The sequence below is a fragment of the Neodiprion pinetum genome, chromosome 5 (genome assembly GCF_021155775.2).
Source record: "Neodiprion pinetum isolate iyNeoPine1 chromosome 5, iyNeoPine1.2, whole genome shotgun sequence".
Classification (NCBI taxonomy): domain Eukaryota; kingdom Metazoa; phylum Arthropoda; class Insecta; order Hymenoptera; family Diprionidae; genus Neodiprion; species Neodiprion pinetum.
Window position 1 is genome coordinate 22,838,179 of NC_060236.1, and position 18,730 is coordinate 22,856,908.

The 18,730-nt window shown below is 40.8% G+C and overlaps 3 protein-coding genes across 11 annotated transcripts; 2 read left to right on the plus strand and 1 right to left on the minus strand.

Annotated features, from left to right (window-relative positions):
- The first annotated feature begins 2,434 nt into the window (after nucleotides 1-2,434).
- Nucleotides 2,435-7,217, plus strand: LOC124219220 (endonuclease/exonuclease/phosphatase family domain-containing protein 1-like). Of its 7 annotated transcripts, none has more exons than XM_046626509.2 (8): nucleotides 2,435-2,819; nucleotides 3,196-3,315; nucleotides 3,391-3,545; nucleotides 3,815-4,138; nucleotides 4,861-5,150; nucleotides 5,298-5,516; nucleotides 5,741-6,004; nucleotides 6,095-6,221. In XM_046626509.2, exons 2-7 carry the CDS (start codon nucleotides 3,282-3,284, stop codon nucleotides 6,000-6,002), a joined length of 1,284 nt encoding a protein of 427 aa, XP_046482465.1. In that variant the 5' UTR covers nucleotides 2,435-2,819; nucleotides 3,196-3,281; the 3' UTR covers nucleotides 6,003-6,004; nucleotides 6,095-6,221. The 7 variants fall into 7 exon arrangements, with proteins under 7 accessions (XP_046482465.1, XP_046482464.1, XP_046482459.1 ...); XM_046626503.1 differs by having other exon boundaries at nucleotides 2,439-2,819; nucleotides 5,741-5,990; nucleotides 6,095-7,217; XM_046626504.1 differs by having other exon boundaries at nucleotides 2,439-2,819; nucleotides 3,196-3,297; nucleotides 5,741-5,990; nucleotides 6,095-7,217.
- On the minus strand, nucleotides 6,297-11,197 carry LOC124219215 (centromere protein I). 2 transcript variants are annotated; one of them, XR_006883347.2, is made up of 15 exons: nucleotides 11,018-11,197; nucleotides 10,826-10,951; nucleotides 10,493-10,642; nucleotides 10,282-10,370; nucleotides 9,970-10,100; nucleotides 9,505-9,691; nucleotides 9,304-9,410; nucleotides 9,087-9,241; nucleotides 8,762-8,965; nucleotides 8,553-8,659; nucleotides 8,149-8,468; nucleotides 7,912-8,029; nucleotides 7,606-7,779; nucleotides 7,241-7,397; nucleotides 6,297-7,147 (listed from the first exon to the last, which is right to left on the minus strand). XR_006883347.2 is itself a non-coding variant. In XM_046626496.2 (14 exons), exons 1-14 carry the CDS (start codon nucleotides 11,067-11,069, stop codon nucleotides 7,329-7,331), a joined length of 1,989 nt encoding a protein of 662 aa, XP_046482452.1. In that variant the 5' UTR covers nucleotides 11,070-11,197; the 3' UTR covers nucleotides 6,297-7,328. The 2 variants fall into 2 exon arrangements, 1 of the variants encoding a protein (XP_046482452.1); XM_046626496.2 differs by having other exon boundaries at nucleotides 6,297-7,397.
- A 70-nt stretch (nucleotides 11,198-11,267) lies between these two features.
- LOC124219211 (DNA (cytosine-5)-methyltransferase PliMCI-like) lies at nucleotides 11,268-18,603 on the plus strand. Of its 2 annotated transcripts, XM_046626485.2 has the most exons (15): nucleotides 11,274-12,202; nucleotides 12,397-12,760; nucleotides 12,830-13,162; nucleotides 13,388-13,540; nucleotides 13,661-14,120; nucleotides 14,240-14,439; nucleotides 14,565-14,982; nucleotides 15,318-15,647; nucleotides 15,760-15,911; nucleotides 15,982-16,316; nucleotides 16,699-16,810; nucleotides 16,934-17,083; nucleotides 17,168-17,334; nucleotides 17,450-17,690; nucleotides 18,300-18,603. In XM_046626485.2, the coding sequence occupies exons 1-15, from the start codon at nucleotides 11,460-11,462 to the stop codon at nucleotides 18,540-18,542; spliced, it is 4,401 nt and encodes a 1,466-aa protein (XP_046482441.1). In that variant the 5' UTR covers nucleotides 11,274-11,459; the 3' UTR covers nucleotides 18,543-18,603. The 2 variants fall into 2 exon arrangements, with proteins under 2 accessions (XP_046482442.1, XP_046482441.1); XM_046626486.2 differs by lacking the exons at nucleotides 17,168-17,334; nucleotides 17,450-17,690; nucleotides 18,300-18,603 and having other exon boundaries at nucleotides 11,268-12,202; nucleotides 16,713-16,810; nucleotides 16,934-17,069.
- Nucleotides 18,604-18,730: the final 127 nt, after the last annotated feature.

The window sequence follows — 18,730 nt, forward strand, 5'->3', positions numbered from 1 at the left end:
TGGTCGACAGTGATCGCAGCTCGCGAGACTAGTTTCCTGAATTAAACGTTTAACGGCCGTATTATATAACGGTCCGTTATAATGTTCTGTTTTTATTGTTGTTAACCTATTCAAACATATAACCAGAATAAATGTGACAGTCTAGAACAATAAGAACCGATGATTATAACGGGTCGTTATATATCCCGCCCCTTAAACGTTCATCGATACTTTTTCAAAATTCGCAACGTAAGCGAAGACGTTGCTGTGATGTTCGGTCGATAATAGCATAGCTTATAGAGATAGACCGCGCAGTGCGCGGTCAGTACACCGAACTGAAGACATAATTAAAAAGAGAGAAAACAGATGGAGCTGGACCTCTCTGTTGCACGACCGAAGGAGTGGGGAACCAGGCATCAGGGGGGGAACGCAATAAGACAAGCGGGAAAGTGTACTTGTCGAAGTCACCGATTAGAATGAGAGGTCCGGCTCCAGCTATTACTCTTTCTTATTAATTACGGCTTCAGCTCGGTTCACAGACCGCGCAGTCTATCTCTTCAAGTCTATGAACAATAGTAGATGCACTGTTTTTTCTAATACATGAAAAAGAATCAGAGATGCCAGTGAGCCATACCACCACTACGCTACAGATCGCGTACTGATCACTGAACTTGAGTTTAGACACTCTAAACTTGAGTATAGTTCAGTGGTATTGGATCTGGTATAATCGTTGAGCTCGATAAGTTACCATTCGATTTTTGTATCACACCACATACTGAATATGTAGAATAGCTTGAAATTAGGCGCTTGCACTACGAGGATGGCTTGAACAATTGGTCTATCTCGAACCGATTTTATAACTGTTGCCGCAGTTCATGTCAACATGAAAAAAATTGCACCGGAATATATTCAAGAATTTACTGCTATCTGAGTGATCAGGATGAATAGGCAAACGTTACATTATGGGGTAAAGAGGGTATCGGCAGGTCTCCCTGCTCCATGTGAGGTTCATCCGGGAATCAAGGTGTAACATATAAAATAAGTTATTAAAACATTCACGGCTCGTACCGTGTAATTTTATTGCCGGTGATTTGTACGATTCAATGTACTCCTTTTACAGCTGTATACTACGTTTAGCAGAATTCACAACAGTAATTGTAACATATCTACGTCGCAACGATCAGATGCAAGAAATATTTACCAGTTTTTTAGATGGGTATGTCTGATCGCCGGGGTATTTCATGGTGCCGATAAACTGAAGAAACTTAAATTGATTGAGGAGCCCCTCCAGAAACAAGCCAAGATAGCGAATGAACACCGTCAGAAGCGGCTGGCTCAGGAAAAAGCAATCGCAGCGAAAGGTAGTGTAATCGTGCAATAAATTTGCGCAATCGTTGAGCGCAGTGTCAAATATTATTTATTTACATACATAAATCATCTAGCCGAATTGGCTGCGTTGGAATTACTTTTCCTTGATGATCCCGCGGCGTCGGATAACGATAACGAATAACCCCAGCCTCTCTCGGTCCTAATGAAACCAGTCGAACTTGAACGAATAGACAAATTAATCAAGTGTACAAAGTTTCAAAGTTAATTGAAGTGTAGAATTCAATGATAATTGTAATAAACGATGTTGACCTGTTATTCTACGCGAATTCATTTCATATGCGACAGCAAGTTGCTTACCTTTTTTGGTCACGCGATTTCTACTTGTAACTATCATATGGTAACATCATTATTACTTTGCTTAGAGAACCGTGCGCGATTAACCCGCATAGTCAAGCTCGCAGAAGCTGAAATCGCGGCGCTGAACGTGACAACTGACGACGGATACAAAACGCCAAAGTGATCTTGCTGCGAGGAGGGACGTATAATTATTCCCCCGACTACAGCGGACTCGCGCCCATGATATTCCAGCAAATACCAATGTAAATCAATAATTCTGCAAAATATGTATAATAATAAGCAAATCAAAATCAGTAAGCTATCTTTGTGCGTTGACTGAAGGTATTTCAATCGACGCTTCATGTAGACGTAGCCGTTGTAGATCATGTGCGTGGTGCAATTTTGTTTCACCTAATCCCCAAACATTGTTATATGAGTTTACCAGATAATTTACTTCCCAAGATTTTTTGGGATGCGATGCGAAACATTTTGTCGTTGACTGAAGAATTTTTGAGACGGTTATCCCTGGGCAAATTTTCTTGACCAATACTTTGCGGATAGGTAGGCCTGGTGCCAAGAAGCTGTGTTAGCGATCCGATAGCTTCTTTATCGGTGGAGCCATTTCACAGTTCGGTCAACGGACCTTGCAACGGATTTTGTTTTAAAAAATGGGTTAAATCAAAGCACGTTCGTGTATACGTGAATCCGAGAAGCTCCATGATCAGAGATTTGCAAGGACCGCCATCCAGGCTTAATACATTACGTCAACGTGGGATGGCGCGCACTTGGCAGATTACAATACACCTGGTTGTAGTTTTACTACACTCGTGAAATCGGGCTGATCGCTGTGCGGACGGACAGCAAGGTGCAGGGCGTCGCACGTGCCCAGATTTGTCATTTCGGAGGGGGAGCTAGGTGATTAAGCATTTAATCTCGTTCGTCCGTACGTATCCATACATACGTAAATAATCAAGTCCACTCCAAGAATTGGTTAATATGTTGCCATCTATGTATGCATTTACACAGTACATACCGATATGCACGACACGCAGTGATACATATTTCTCTGGTTTAAAACAAGTATAAATGTATTGTATTGGTGAATCTAATTCCGAACAACAACTTCGACTGAGAAACCGGAGTTGAATTGTGGAAGGCTATAGACGGAAAGTCATGTAAGTTCGACTGGTCATTCTTAATAATAGCTACGTATGTATGTACCCACTAAGTACAATGAAATCGAACAGTGCACGAGTGACTGAAGCGTCCATAATAAATCAATGTTATTAATCCCTAAAAACTGACCTTCATTGCCTCACGCTTCTCATATTTGGTATTATTTTCCGTTCTCATATCATCCCCCCACTCATGCTTTGAGGCTCGATTTCATGGTATATTCGGACTGAAATTATCGGATGTCCTAGCAGTAAATAGGATGTGATTTGGCAATCTGCACACATTACATACAGACGTTACATACATGCATAGATTCACCCACCTGTGATGCTTAATTATGACACAGGGGAAATACACATGTTTTTTTTATTACAGGATTATCAGATGCCTATCGGCGTGTTATCTCCCTCCGTTAGGCAATAGATAATGTGAAACTAATCTACCTTTGTACATGCACATCTATGCATACATACATAGGTAGCCAAATACGTACATGTATGCATATGTATAAATCTGTATATGCACGGCTATACGTCAATATACTTATATACATTTAACATACTGATATAGTCAATGAAATGGGCCAAAACGGAAGTACGCACCATGGGCATCGGGGACGTGGTCGAAATTTCAGACGAGCAACCCTTAGCATGTTGGGCAAAAAACATTCTCAACCTAGCAAAATCCTGTCGCACACATTTGCATATGATGATGAGGGTCTTAAGGTATAAATATCACTGTCCATAGTCATGCGAATCGTTACCAAGAGAGATAGAAACTTTGCTGTCGTCACGCTTATTATCTTATCAGATCAGACTAGACTAAAGCTAGTGATCGATTGAATTTAAGTTACACTCAGCGATTGCTAAAGTAACACGCAAATTGAGAGAACATTTTTTTTGATAGTTTGGTGCAAGCTTTTGCCGTTTACCAATGAAACTCTGTTACCATTATTAACAGCTTACAGTTTATTCAGTAATAATTATCTGCCTAGGTTGACCGGATGAATTTGAACACAGCTACGGAAGAAGAATTGATGACATTGCCAGGAATAAGCAGGGCAGTGGCCAGGAATATAGTTTGTCATAGACAGGCGATAGGGAGATTTCACAGGGTGGAAGACTTGGTCTTAGTTTCAGGAGTGGGAGCTTATAAATTGGAATTGGTTCGACCTGAGATCTGCGTAGCTTCCGCCAATGCCAGCACAAGTTCATCTCAAGCTTCCATAAGCTTGAACTCTTCGGGGAATACGGGGAGTTTGCTGGATATCAATAGTGCGAGTGTTTTTGCATTGCAAGGAATCCCAGGTTTGAATCAGGTATGCTTATTTTCTCTAAAATTTCACTTGAATCACGGCTAGCAAGACAGTTTCAAACCCAGAATTACCGGTAAAAATGTACGCTCAAATACAAAATTTATGCCAACTGTTAAGGGGCCATCCATAAATTACGTCACACGATAATGGGGGGGGGGGGGGGGGGGGGGGGGGGGGTATCACCGTAATGTGACATAGTGTGACAAGGGGCAGGGGGGGTCAAAAGCTTTGTGACGTCACATGTTAAAAGTTAAAATACTAAAACACGAAATTTATATGTGAATAAAAAATTTAAAAAATTTTCGAACTTGATCGATATTTTTATTAATAATTTAACACTCTCGCTATAAGATTACCTCTCACGCAACAACATTTAACTTCTAAAGCGGCGTTGTAATGCAAGTGAGACACTCAAATTTACAAGAGTTCTGAATGGTAAGGGTTTAAATAGGTTTAAGTCATCGGCTATATATTTGACTGTGTTGATTTTATTAAAGATTATTTAATAAAAATAAGAAAAAAATGAAAATAACTGTTTTCTTTTGATTATTTTTAAATACAAGCATAAGTTTCAAAAATTTGTGACGTCACATCAGGGGGAGGGGGTTCTAAAAATGTGACAACTTGTGACAAGGATGGGGGGAGGGGTTTAAAAGTTCTAAAATTCGTGTGAAGTAATTCATGGATGGCCCCTAACATGATAGATCAACTTTGCATCTGTGCAGGAATTAGCAGCTAACGTCGTTGAAAGGAGACACAGGCGCGGATTTTATCAATCGCTTGATGAACTAGCAAAAGTCCGAGGGATTGGAAAGCATCGGTTGGCGATAATTAAGCCTTATCTAAAGATCGTCGTTGACTCGGATGGATCCGTTACCCCGACCCCTAGCAACGGTACATCGTCTTCTTTGGGTACCAATCCACAAATGACAAGTACCCCTGTTTCCAACGGTGTGGTCAGAATTTCGAGCAAGGTGCCTCGAGTCAATGGAATAAATCCAAGTGCTCATGTCACGTGAGTCTAATGAGAACATTTCTTAATACATTCTTCCAGGGTGTGATGCTTTTATGATCTTATACAGTCGACATTGTAATCAGAGAGGCAAACCTTCTGCCGAATACAGATTAATCGAAAGATTCAGGGCAACACGAATTGTTTCAGCAATGACATTGAAACGAGCTCGGGAATAACTGAAGATGAAATTTGGGAGCTACTCAGTGTTGCCAGTCCTCGGCCTTTGACGCCCAGTAATTATTCTACCAAACTCGAGGGAAGGACCTCCTTCAGGATTGCCACATGGAACCTAGAGCGTTTTAGCGTTGACAAAGCTTGCAACCCAGGTGTGCGAGAAGTTATATGTCGGACTATACTTGAGAACAGGTAAGCGCAAGTTATCGCCATGCCAAATAGGTGATATAGTATATCGTTTGTATAATTAACATAGTATATAGGTTGGATAGTTTGATGAAAGTTTGTAAGGATGATACAAAGGTTCTCACCAGACTCGATGAGTCTTGGTTCCCTTTACTGCTTGTGCCACGTCAATTCTACCAATTTTTCTATCGAAGCAAGTTTCACCTTCAAATCTCAATTTCTATTGACAGATTATCTTTGCTGGCATTACAAGAGATTGAGAGCAGCGAAGCCCTGGCTAAAATAACGCTGGAATTGAATAATCCAATTTTGAAACGGGTTCGCGATTGGCAAGGAAATCGCAAGGTTTGGCGATCCATACACTTAGGACAAGGCCTTGCTATCCTATGGGATACAGATGGAAAAATTCGTATATCCCTTCAGCATCAGTCGTCGGCAGCGGCGGATTCAGTACCCACCGCTGCCTGCGCGACATTTCACGTGGGTTCTTGAATGTGACTATTTCCGAAAAGAAAGGCAAACAACTCACGAGCAATTTCGATTAGTTACATTCCAGTTGACTTTATTTTTCATTTCATTTCTAGATCAACAAGGTTACTATAACGGTTGTGAACGCGGCATTGCACGGCGTCCGGGATCGAAGGGCAATGGACAATTACTGCAGATTCCAAAATACTCTTGTGCTTGGAGATTTTTCCACAATGAACGGCGTGGAAAATCTTGATCTCGAATTACCGCGCAACGAAAACACAGCGGTTCATCCTGAAGAATTATTTTTCAACGATAATATCGCATGGAGCCGGAAATCCAGAGCGGTGCTGCGAACCGGGCATTCAGGTATCGTTAAGCAGGGTCTAACGCATCTGGGTATACCTCGAGGTTGGAAGTGGGGTGGCGCAGTTTCAACCCACTGCCCGGTTTGGTGCCAGATATATTCACAGCTGAATGAGTAATAACATTTCATTACCCATCCGGCAGTCTTCCCGGAGAAAAACGCCGCCAAGTTACAGGCTAAGGAAGATCCACTTCATGCTTTCTCTGACAATGAGACTTTTCCAATAACGGATCAAACTGTCTGATCAATCATCTTCCTGGTACAACATTTGTTCTTTCTCTTTTTTTTTCATTTTTAGTTGAATTCTTCTGCTCATTTTATAAATGTTGATAAGTTCAGGAGGTATCATTGCAAAGTAATTTGCAATGCAGCTAATATTTAGGCAAACGGGAAAGTTCCATACTCAAATTATTGAGGTGCCTCGCTTATTCCATCTCAAGTGTTTCATAGCATTTAGTGCTCTATGAACATTGAATCGTCTGTATAAATACTTATACCTATGCATGGTTGTGTGATAAAAACAGCCGCTTGTGTCGGAGACGTTGTCTGGTTGATCTTTGGTTCACAATCAGTTTTGTAGTCTTCACGGGGAGTATTGAAAAACAAAAGCTAATTGTAAGTTACGACGAGTGTACGGGATGTGATATACATATGTACATACATACAAAGATAAGTATATGTATATATTTTTCTTTGGTTATTTTGTTGATTAATTTTTATTTCGCCTGTGGGCACTTAACAAAATGAGGAGTTGAGAATTCCAATGAAATCCACGATGCTGGTCAATCGTCTTCACTGATCTCTGTTGTGTGATAGAACGCGATAATTAAAATAAAATATTGAAATAAATAAAATCTATTTCTGGAATCCAACTGTGTGTACAAACTCCCTCAACTCTGATAAGTTTGACGGTATTATATTGCCTCCTGATTATGCCAACTTATAAGTAAGTATTTTAAGTTGAATGAATTTATTGCTACGAGCTATTCACTGATGATCTGGAGAAATTTAGCCACCTCTGGATAGTATGTTTCAGCAACGCTGATACAATCCTGTAAAAAGACACGGTTAATGTACATGAAAAAAAAGAACTAGGTAAACGAACAGAGCATGAGAAAGGAAAAGTCATTAGTGAACTTTAGCAACGTGCTTTCTTTCCCAACAACAAATTTTTATTATACGTAAAGATATTCCCATATTACCTCAATGAAAACGTTAATTCTTGCGTACTATCATTGAGAAAGTTAACAGTGTTCTTACCTCTGTTGTTACAATTTCCAGTCCCATATCGATTAGTGAAAATTTGTAGGGCAAAATGGCGAAATGATTGCTAATGTTGAGTGCTGTGTCGAACGCACACGAAGTTCTGAAGTCGAGCAGTAGAGGTTCAGGGATTCCCCTCAGAAAACATCGGTCCTCAGATTCACAAAATGCCTACCGAATATATTGTAGTTTCATCTTTCGTAACTAATGTTTAAACAGATCTTAAGGTTTTTTCCTCGGCAACTCATTGTACTGCACAGAACGTATTTTTGTTAATGTCAGTGAATAGGTACGAGTACAAACCTCATTGTACAACAGACTCTTTGCTATGTCAGTGGCGTATGTGTCGATTATTTTGATTTTTGTTTCAAAAAGATCGCGACGGTTGAGTTCTCGGAGTTTTGCGTTGATACCACGGTACCTGGAATAAGTACATTTTTCGTCCTGATTAACTGTTAGTGAGTTTCAAGTGACAAACTAAGCAAATACATTGGAAGTACAAAGCAAGCTTACGAAATGTGATTCATCCATTTATCTTACCTCAACAACAAAGCGCAGACTCCTGACAAAATGGCCATGCTCCGACTGACAAGTCCACTGTAAATAACGACTGATGGTGAGATAGTCCAGCATGGTAGGTCACTGCGTTTCTCAAGCTCAGACACATGCTGGTAAAAAATTAATGCCTCGGAGACCAAGATACCATTGTTTGATTCGCTGTATAGACCCGAAACAATTAGATCACTCGTGAATTTCATCAGCGGATCTATAACGTCCGCAATGTCTAGACTTTGCGCATCTGTTTCTAGGAAAAGTGGAGCTTGTCCAAGATCTCTATCTTTGAATTCATTTTTCATGAACTGCAAAGGTATAAATGTTTGAAATCAGCTAGGTAAATTACGTTACTTTATCGTTAATCTGGAGGGAATTTTTTACATACTCACAAGATTCGTCACCATTGATCTCAGAGTCGTGAGGATCTCGCACTTAACGTTGATCGACGAAGACTCCCACATTGTTTGAAGGGGCAAAAGGATGTTCCTGTGTACGTCTAGATGAGTAGACAGTTTAAATATCATTTCATATCTAGTTTGATGCGTTGAGATGACAATTGAAATGCAAAGGCGAATTTACTCAGGATAATATGATTTACCGGTAAACGATGAGATTGTGATCCACTGGATTAGTGCGAAAATGCTGTCTCGGTGGTCCCTCGTATTCCAAAATGGCAGGTAATTTTTTAGGAATCGTGAGACAAGAATGATTTCCTGCTGCATATATCGCGACAGTTGAGCGGTCATAAAAAGTAGTCGTTCACGGTCTTGGTAAGAAAACTTTCCAACTTCGTATATAAAGGCTGAGAACAGAGATTACCTACAGGCTAGTTTTAGCGTGCTCAGTTCTACCACTTCAAAATCTATCTGACTGAGGAAAAATCTGTTTCTACTGAGTTCACAACAGAAGACACATCTTATCACCATTTTGTAGGGTGTTGTACAGGTTGTAACAGAATCTACTCTGATAGTCAGATGATGCAAACGTCAGAATATGTAAGCCTGCGTTGTTGGCTAACAGCGACAGCGCGTTGCACGGTAGTTCCAAGCTTAGCTGATGCTTTCCAAGTTCATCCAGTCTGAAAATACAACTTGGTCAGTTCGATTTATGATTCCATCCTGACCTTCGGTTTACACTTACGTTCTAATTTCGAAAATTGACTTCGCATCCGGTTCCTTTGAGATACTCGAGCCAATATTGATGTAGCTAACAGTTGGGATGGGCATCTTTCGCTGTTTCCTTGATTGCTATGTGAAAGCACGCACAGACATGCTCTGATGAGAATAGTTAACTTATCCTTTAATAATAATTTTACACGATTGCAATGAAGTTTTTTCTTACCGCGCCACTTGTTACCGGATTCCACACTAAGTCAGGTTGCCACGCTGCCAAGTGACTTGCATCACACCTCTTGGCAGCATCCTGAAGGTCAAGTCTCAGAGATTCTGGAAGTCGCTTCCAAGCACTTTCGACATTTGTCGCTGGAATCTTCTCGGGCACATGTTCTGGTTTGTAAGACTTGAACAATCTGTACGGTATTGGAACAGACAATAATTATGCAAAAAAATAAATAAATAAATGCATAACCACTTGCAAGATTCTAAGAAATATTTGACATCTTTCAATCATTGACATTTTTGTTCAATTAACTAAAGAAGGTATGGCATTTCTGAATTTTTGTTTGATATTTGGTATCAGAATAAATCCAGGTTATTTCCAGACTTTGCATCCTATAGGAAGAATATGGTAAATAATCATAAGAGAATATTACAATAAAATGCAACATTTTCAGATGAATCTACTTACGACAACAAAGCAGTCAGATGTTTCCTGGGTTTTGCGTACTGCGATTGCAGTTTAAGAATTCTCGACACCTGCCTGCGGGTGACGTCTTCAGGCTTAGTTAAAACATAGATTAGTTGAGCAACGAAGGGTTCCTACGGCGAAATATAGAGAAGAAGTACATTATTTTTAGTTGGCAGTCTAGTATTAATTTTAAATGCATTGAGATTGATTTCAGTTGCCTGCCTTATGCAAGGAAAAAAATATTTAAAAAAATTAGACACAGAAACGAGCAAACTACACAAAAAATTCACTGGTAGGAAAAAAGTATCTCACAAATTTTGTATTCTTCACAAGGATGAAAAAAAAGGCATCATAGAAAGCGTTGATAGTCACAGCTTCGACAAGCCCATAATTCAATAGACCTGTAAATAAGGGTGATTGATAGCATCAAACTTATTTAAAATACTTAAATAAGAAGCGGAATAAATTGGCTTAAATTCCAAAGTTATTGAATTTACGGACTGCTCAATTAACCGTGACATACCAGTAAACCATTGAAGTACAGCTATACCCGGTAGAACTGGGATGTTCTTTGACGTCGATATAAACCATAACCCAATGTCTTGGACAATCTTTTCGGTCATTCTATGGATAGGGATCAAACATTTGATCAAAGCTGCACGATGTGTACTACCTAAAAAGAAAATGGTAATGCTGATTAAAAATGCAATCTACCATGGCCCAATTGTGTGGGATGTTACATCGGAACCTGGGTAAAGCTGCTCTACTTGTTCGTGTTTCTTTACCCTACGTTTAAACGACAAACTGAGCAGAGGAACTTAAAAACACAGGTGTAGCGACTGTGTAAAAGCTATACCCATAGTGATTTTAGTGATGATGTAAATCAAGAGCTGAATCTGTTCGTCGGGAAGACCACTGGTCGAGACTTCAGCCTTTAACATCGTTAGCATTTCAGAAAATCCAGCAAGCAGTTTTCCAGCATCTGCAGAATATTGGACCAGTGAAAGTAAAAGCATAATACACAGGCACGAAGATAGATCCAACATACCTTTGCATCTCTTTAAGTAAGACGTGTACACCTCTACGTTTTCTGCAGTCATTTTTCCAGGCTGTTTAATTTAAATCTAGCCGGCATTACTCCTCGTTTTACTTGTCATAGCGAAGATAGCTAACCTCGTAGAATTCTATGGTCCGCGATGTCCGCATCTGACGAGTAAAGTGCGGAACACTGAGGGGGGGGGGTTTGTTGAATACTACATAGGCATGTTTGTATATATGAATGTACGCATACTTAACTATTATATTTCGCGCCAACCGCCACCATCACTACTCAACAGTTCACATCAATTCAATTTGCGTATTGCCCTCGCAATACGGTTCTCGCAACAGTTTGCATTTTATAATTTGCTATATAACAATTTCGTTTCGTTCGGCGGTGAGTGGGGAAAGGTGATGTGAAGATTGTCGAAAAGATCCCGCTCAAATCCCACATGCCGTCGGCCGTTATATCACCGAGTGACATTTCCGAAAAAGAGAATCTCCCAGAGGTAGAAAACGTGGAGAATAATGATAGGTTATCTGTGAAAAATAAAATGATCGCCAGTAGCCCTGGCGGGGATGGAGTTTTATCTCCACCGCCGAGAACCAGACGGTACGCCGGAAGCCTGCCAGAGCAAAATGTAGCCGGACCTTCGTCGCAGCAGGCAGGAAGAAACACGAAGGTTGGCGTTCGGAAGCGGCCGGCTCGTTCCGAGCGAAAAGGGATGAAAAGGCACGCCGGAACCGTCTCCGTGGATCAGCGCACCCTCGACGGTATGTTTCTCAAAGGTAAAGACGGATCACCAGAGGCTCCGAAGTCCCCCCTGACCCGCATAGTCAAGGTCGAAATTGCGGATGAATCCGCTGAGAACCTCGTGAAGACGGACGACAATCTCGTCGTTGAAAAGAAGATCAAGTTGACCGACCGCTCGGAGGTGTACATGGATGAGGGTGAGGGTGGGAAGCTGGCTGCGGTGCCAGCTCCGATCGACAAACCCAGATCTCTTCCAGAAAAGTGCCAAATTTGTCGTCAGCTGCTCTTTGACGACGACCTTAAATTGTATCAGGGTCATCCGAACGGCGCAGTGGAAGAATTCATTGCTCTAACAGACCCCAGACTATCGCTGTTCACTGGTGAGGAGTCTATGATTAACGAGAGTGATGAAAGGCCACAGAATAAGCTCACTCATTTCAGGTATGATGTCCGAACATTTGAGAGGAAAGAAATTGTGACGACTAATCTAATCTCAAAAACCAGTTTTATTCCGGGGATCCTGACTGTTCTCATTATTTTGACAGATCCGTTATTTTCGGTGGTCACTCTGCCTTTTCAGTAAATATGATCTTTGATTAATAATAATGACAATAACGATAATGGCAATGTTTCAGCGTCTATGACAAAAATGGTCATCTTTGTCCATTCGATACTGGACTCATAGAAAGAAACGTGCTGCTCTACTTTTCTGGCTATATGAAAGCAATTTATGAGGAAAATCCTGATCCAGAAGGGGGTGTCCCAACAATGGACATGGGGCCGATAAACGAGTGGTGGGTGACAGGGTTTGATGGTGGCGAATTGGCACTTATAGGGTTCAATACAGCGTTTGGAGAGTACATTTTAATGGAGCCATCGGAGGCTTATGCACCTTTTATGGAAGCAGTGAGAGAAAAGATTCACATCAGTAAGTTGGTAATCGAATTCTTGCTCGACGAAATCAATCCAACTTATGAGGATTTGCTCAACAAATTACAGGTGAGTGTTAAATCAGATCGATCACATTTCCTTATTTCTTAAAATTACATGAGACCAATATTGTTACAGACAACTGTTCCACCCAAAGGCTTGTTCAAATTCACGGAAGACTCTCTCTTGAGGCACGCTCAATTCGTTTGCGATCAAGTTCTGTCCTTTGATGCTTCTGCGACTCCGGGAGAATCACTGCTACTTACAAGTCCATGCATGCGAGCACTGGTCAACTTGGCAGGTGTGACAGTTGGGAAGAGATTAGCAATGCGAAAAGCACACCGTAAATATCAAAAAGATAAAAAACCTGCATGGACAAAGGCCACTACGACGCACCTGGTTAAAAATGTGTTTGAGACGTTTTTTACCGATCAGTTGGACAAGGAAAATGACAGGGAAAAAGGCGTTGGTGTAAGTTGAGCAAAATCACAGTTGAGAAGCGTATTTTCTCTGTTAATCTATAATTAAGCATGTGTAAAAGTAGATATTGCATACTGGATATGCAAACAGATGTAGAACCATCCAGGAAGAACCTCTTTTTCAATCCCTGTTATGTGTTGACAAATAAAACTGTGTACATTGCTGTAGAGTTTGCTATTTCTTGCTACAATGATCGATTCATTTCATGTTGCTCAGGGTCCCAAGAGGCGAAGATGTGCTGTGTGCGAGGCATGTCAACAACCTGACTGCGGCCTGTGCATCCATTGCAAAGACATGACTAAATTCGGGGGCTCCGGAAGAAGCAAACAAGCCTGTATCCAGCGCAGATGTCCAAATATGGCTCTTCAGGTGAGCGATCAACTTTTAGCAACATCTATCTGGATTCGTGTTCTTTCTCCTCCACTGGACGAAACAAGGAGTGAATTATCAAGCAAACAAAAGAATATTGAAGTATTCATACTTTTACAGGAGGCAGACGACTCGGATCCGGAAAACGAAGAAGAGTATGAAGCGTTGGCAGTATGCAAGGCTACTGTGACTCAAAAAGTGTCGAAGGGATTGAGAAATGTTAGAAAAGAAATAAAATGGATAGGGGAACCGATCATCCAAGATGGAAGAAAGACCTTTTACGAATCTGTTATGCTAGGTGACGAAGAAATACACCCCAATGACTGCGTTCTCATTGAGCCCAGCGACCCAGCAGTACCTCTCTACATTGCTCGAGTGGTATACATGTTCGAAACAAAGAATGGAGACAAATTGTTTCATGCAAATTGGTTCTGCAGAGGCAGTGATACCGTCTTGGGGGAAACGTCCGATCCCATTGAACTATTTCTCATAGACGAATGCGAGGAAACTCCGTTTGCTTCCGTCAAGTGCAAGGCCAACGTGATTCGCAAACAGATACCCAGTAACTGGTCAATGTTAGGCAAGTCATGCTGTGTTAAATCTATGCAGATGCAAACGATTCGCTAATTCGTCGCATTACTTCAACTTCCATGTTTTCCTTACTTTGACTAATGCTGGCTCTATTTATTCTTTGTTTAGGTAACGAAGAATTAAAACCAGAAGACGATATCAAAGATACTGACGGAAGGACGTTTTTTTATCAGAAACAATACACGGCGGAAACTGCCAGATTCGAAGACCCTCCGGTGCCATCGACTTGCTCGCGACCGGAAATTATGCACAGATTTTGTGCAGCCTGCGATCGATTCAGTGCAAATCAAGGCACAAACATACCGAAGGTCAATTTTTAGCCGTGAAACGGCAAATACTTCTTTTATCGGCAAACCTGATCGTTTTATATTGGCGTTAAGCCATTTAGATTGTTTTATTTTTTTCACTCCTTATCAATTTCAAACTATGGCAGGTGGACGAACGCGGCGAGCAGAAGAGTAGCAAAGAAGTGATATACGGAATCGTGCGTTACAAAGGTGATGAATTCAGAGTGGGGACAACAGTTTACTTGATACCCGGAACATTTAAATTCAGATATGGTATAACTAAAACCGATTCGCCCAAGACGAAAAAAGAAAACGTTGATGAAGACATGTATCCGGAGTTTTACCGTAAATCTTCTGACCACGTAAAAGGGTCGAATTATGATACACCAGAACCATTCCACATCGGTCATATAAGCGCGATCTATGCCTCAACAACGGACAAACTTGTATCGTCTAGTGACATCTGGATCACGGTTACAAAATTGTACAGGCCAGAAAACACCCACAAAAAGCATACTCTGATGGAACAAGCGGATCTTAACGTACTGTATTGGAGCAACGAAGGTCAGTTTTATTTACCTGATACAAATGAATGAGATAAACCTTACGTATTTGACTAAAATTGGCGAATCTGAGAGTCATTTGAACGTAAACAAAGACAGTAATGTTTGTTCGGCAAAATGGCTTTATATGGCATACAATAGGACTATATACCGTTCAACAGTATATAGTGAAGGAGTAAACTTTGCATACGCGACCCGACAACTATCTTACCTATCACTTACTAAAATAATTCAACAATCAAGATACATTGCTACAAAATATGACAAGTTCTCAAGCCCGATCTTGGCTCTAATTTTTTTTTTTTTTTTCCACTTCTGCATATTCATACCCTGCAGTGTGCAACATCCGATTTGAGAAAGTGGTTGGAAAGTGTTACTTGATGTACACTGAAAATTTGAATCAGTCGATCGAAGAATGGTCAGCAGCCGGACCGAACCGTTTCTACTTCTCCCAAGCTTACAGTGTAGATGAGAAATTATTTGAAGAACCACCTTTGCATGCGACAAATATTGGTAAACAAGGTAAGGGCAAAGGAAAGGGTAAAGGAAAAGGGAAGAGCACAAAGCTTCAGGATGATTCGAAAAAACCGTCAACTGAAACCGCTCCAGACTATCCTCTGGTCGATAAACGCCTGCAAACTTTCGACGTTTTTGCAGGATGCGGCGGTAGGTACTTGATTGTACGAATGGTATTCCACAAAGCTTTCGTATAGTTTGATTTTTACTATGAAAAAAAGATTTTATATAGAAGTCATTTAATCTTCATGTATTCCATCAGGATTATCCGAAGGCCTTCACAGAGCTGGCATCGCAGAGAGTCGCTGGGCAGTGGAGAAAGAAGAGCCAGCTGCACACGCTTTCCGTCTAAACAATCCCAACGCAATTGTCTTCTCTGAAGATTGCAATCGGTTGTTAAGAATGGTTATGGATGTACGTATTTAAGGGTTAGCATTTAGTGAAATTGGTGAAATCGGCCAATTCTCAAGTTTTCCTATTTCAGGGAAATCTAAAAGATGAGCACGGCCAGCCGCTTCCGCAGAGGGGAGCAGTTGAGCTACTGTGCGGAGGACCGCCTTGCCAAGGTTTCAGCGGCATGAATCGCTTCAATTCAAGGCAGTATTCGCTGTTCAAGAATTCTCTCGTTGTCTCCTACCTGTCGTTCTGTGATTACTATAGGCCCAAGTTTTTCATAATGGAAAATGTGCGAAACTTTGTCACATTTAAACGGAGTATGGTGCTAAAGTTAACGCTTAGATGCTTGGTGCGAATGGGGTATCAGTGCACCTATGGGATTCTCCAAGCTGGAAACTACGGAGTACCGCAGACAAGGCGAAGGTATATTACTTGTACCCATTGAATTTCAAGCATCAACGCTTAGTTCTTTATTCATTCTTGCAAAATAATCGGCCTCTGCCATTATTTTTCCGCAGATAAATCGACAGTTCTCGTATTCGATCACGAGTCGAAGGACTACTATAGATTATTTAGTTATCACGTTTACATATGCTCCCTAGGCTGCAAGCTCACTGTTAGTTTAAATAATTACCTATTTTGTCCGGTCGAGACGCAATAGTTGAAAGTGTAAAAATATGAATTATGAATGGTAGGAAATGGAGTCTGCAAATTTCCTAAATATTTTACGAACTTATTCTGAATTGATTATTACGATCTTCAACTGTGCAGTTTCAAACCAGTAAACTAATTTCGTGTAATTTAGGCTGGTCATTCTAGCCGCTGCACCTGGAGAGATACTTCCCAAATATCCAGAGCCGACCCACGTGTTCAGCAAACGTGCCTGTCAATTGAGTGTCGTTGTAGACGATAAGAAGGTAAGGTTTTTTTGTTGTTATCCCTGTTTTGTCACATTACTACCAGTCATAAATGTCGAGTGTTATAAGAATAACTCGCGTTAGCAAAACCTTACTTGGACTTAATACACTCCTTATTCACAGTATTCCTCGAATTGCGAGTGGACAGAATCAGCGCCGTATAGAACGATCAGCGTTCGAGATGCTATGTCCGATCTGCCAGACATAAAAAATGGTTGGAACAAAGAAACTATGCCATATGGCGGCGAGGCACTTTCACATTTCCAGAGAAAGGTAGAAAAACGTCAAAGTCTTAGCTTGAACTAGAGAGAAAAATGAAGAAATTTTATCCATACTGATTCAAGGCTTTTTCCGCAGATGCGAGGATATCAGTATCAGCCAGCCTTAAAGGATCATATTTGTAAGGAAATGGCACCACTTGTCGAGGCTCGAATGGCTCATATTCCAACGGCGAGTGGCTCAGATTGGAGAGATCTACCAAATATCATCCTCAAGTTGAGCGATGGGACTTTCGCCAAGAAATTGTAAGCATCGAATATCTTACCTGGTATGAAATAAAATGACGAATGTGTCAGAGTTTCCAAACAGCTCGTCTTAGAGTCTGGAAGACACCATCTTTGACTGTTCTTCAACTTTCAGACAATATACGCATCACGACAAAAAAGCTGGCAAAAGTTCAACGGGGGCTTACCGAGGAGTTTGTAGCTGCTGTACAGGGAAGATGTGCGACCCAATGGATAGGCAATTCAATACACTCATTCCGTGGTGCTTGCCTCATACAGGAAACCGTCATAATCACTGGGCCGGTCTCTACGGACGGTTGGAATGGGACGGATTTTTCAGTACAACAATCACGAATCCTGAACCAATGGGCAAACAGGTGACAAGTTTCTTTCATACCTCATTACTTAGTGCTTAAACCTACTCTGAATTAAGTTCTGTACACGTGTACATACTTTTACTGTGACTTGTACAATGACTTTTCTTCAAGAGCGAAGCGAAAACGAGCGCTTCGCTGGGGAGGATCGAAAACGGGCGATTCTCGGTTGGTGAAACGCAGAGGATTGAAAATGTTTCATAATTTCGCATTGTTTGTAATATTTCTAATTCGATGTAAAACAATCTACGTCTTCATTTTCTTGTTGAACAGAGTATAAGTTAAAAATTCAATAAAAATCCAGAATCATGACATTAAATATGAGAGATTAGATTTAAAAGAGGAAGCTTTATCTCGATAGTGTTCCTTTCAAACAAGAAATTTGGTGAAAATTGAAAAATTCGGAAAAATACGGTAACCAGTCATTTTAAATACGTAATCTCAAGTATTAGCAATGAAATGTTCGTATAACTTTTAAATAATGGACATAGTCAAGTCAAGAACCCCTCGGCTTTACCCCGGGAACCTCTACTTTGTACGTAGCGAGCAAACGCACGTTTTTGCTCTCAGTGCACAATGTACTATTCCACTTACCTTTTCTCTGTACCGCAGGGTCGAGTTTTACATCCTGAACAAACTAGAGTGGTCAGTGTCAGAGAGTGTGCCAGATCACAGGGATTCTCGGACACGTATCGGTTCTTTGGCAGCGTACTTGACAAGCACAGACAAGTGGGGAATGCGGTTCCCCCACCGATGGGAACAGCAATAGGACACGAGATTAGAAAGTGTTATCACAAACGGGAAGCGGAACGAACGAAGACTGCAAACGAATTCGGTATCAAGGTTGAATCCTAAGCAGAAAAGAAACCCGACAAATATTTTGTGATTTTTAAACAAACAATGAGTGACGGGTGTTGAGGTGATTTTATGATATTATTGAGTATCTCAAAGACTGCGAGTTGCTTTTCCCATATCAATTTAATTATACTGCGTGCCTGCTATGACGTAATAATGAAGGAATTGTCTTTTTCAGTAAAAAAAAA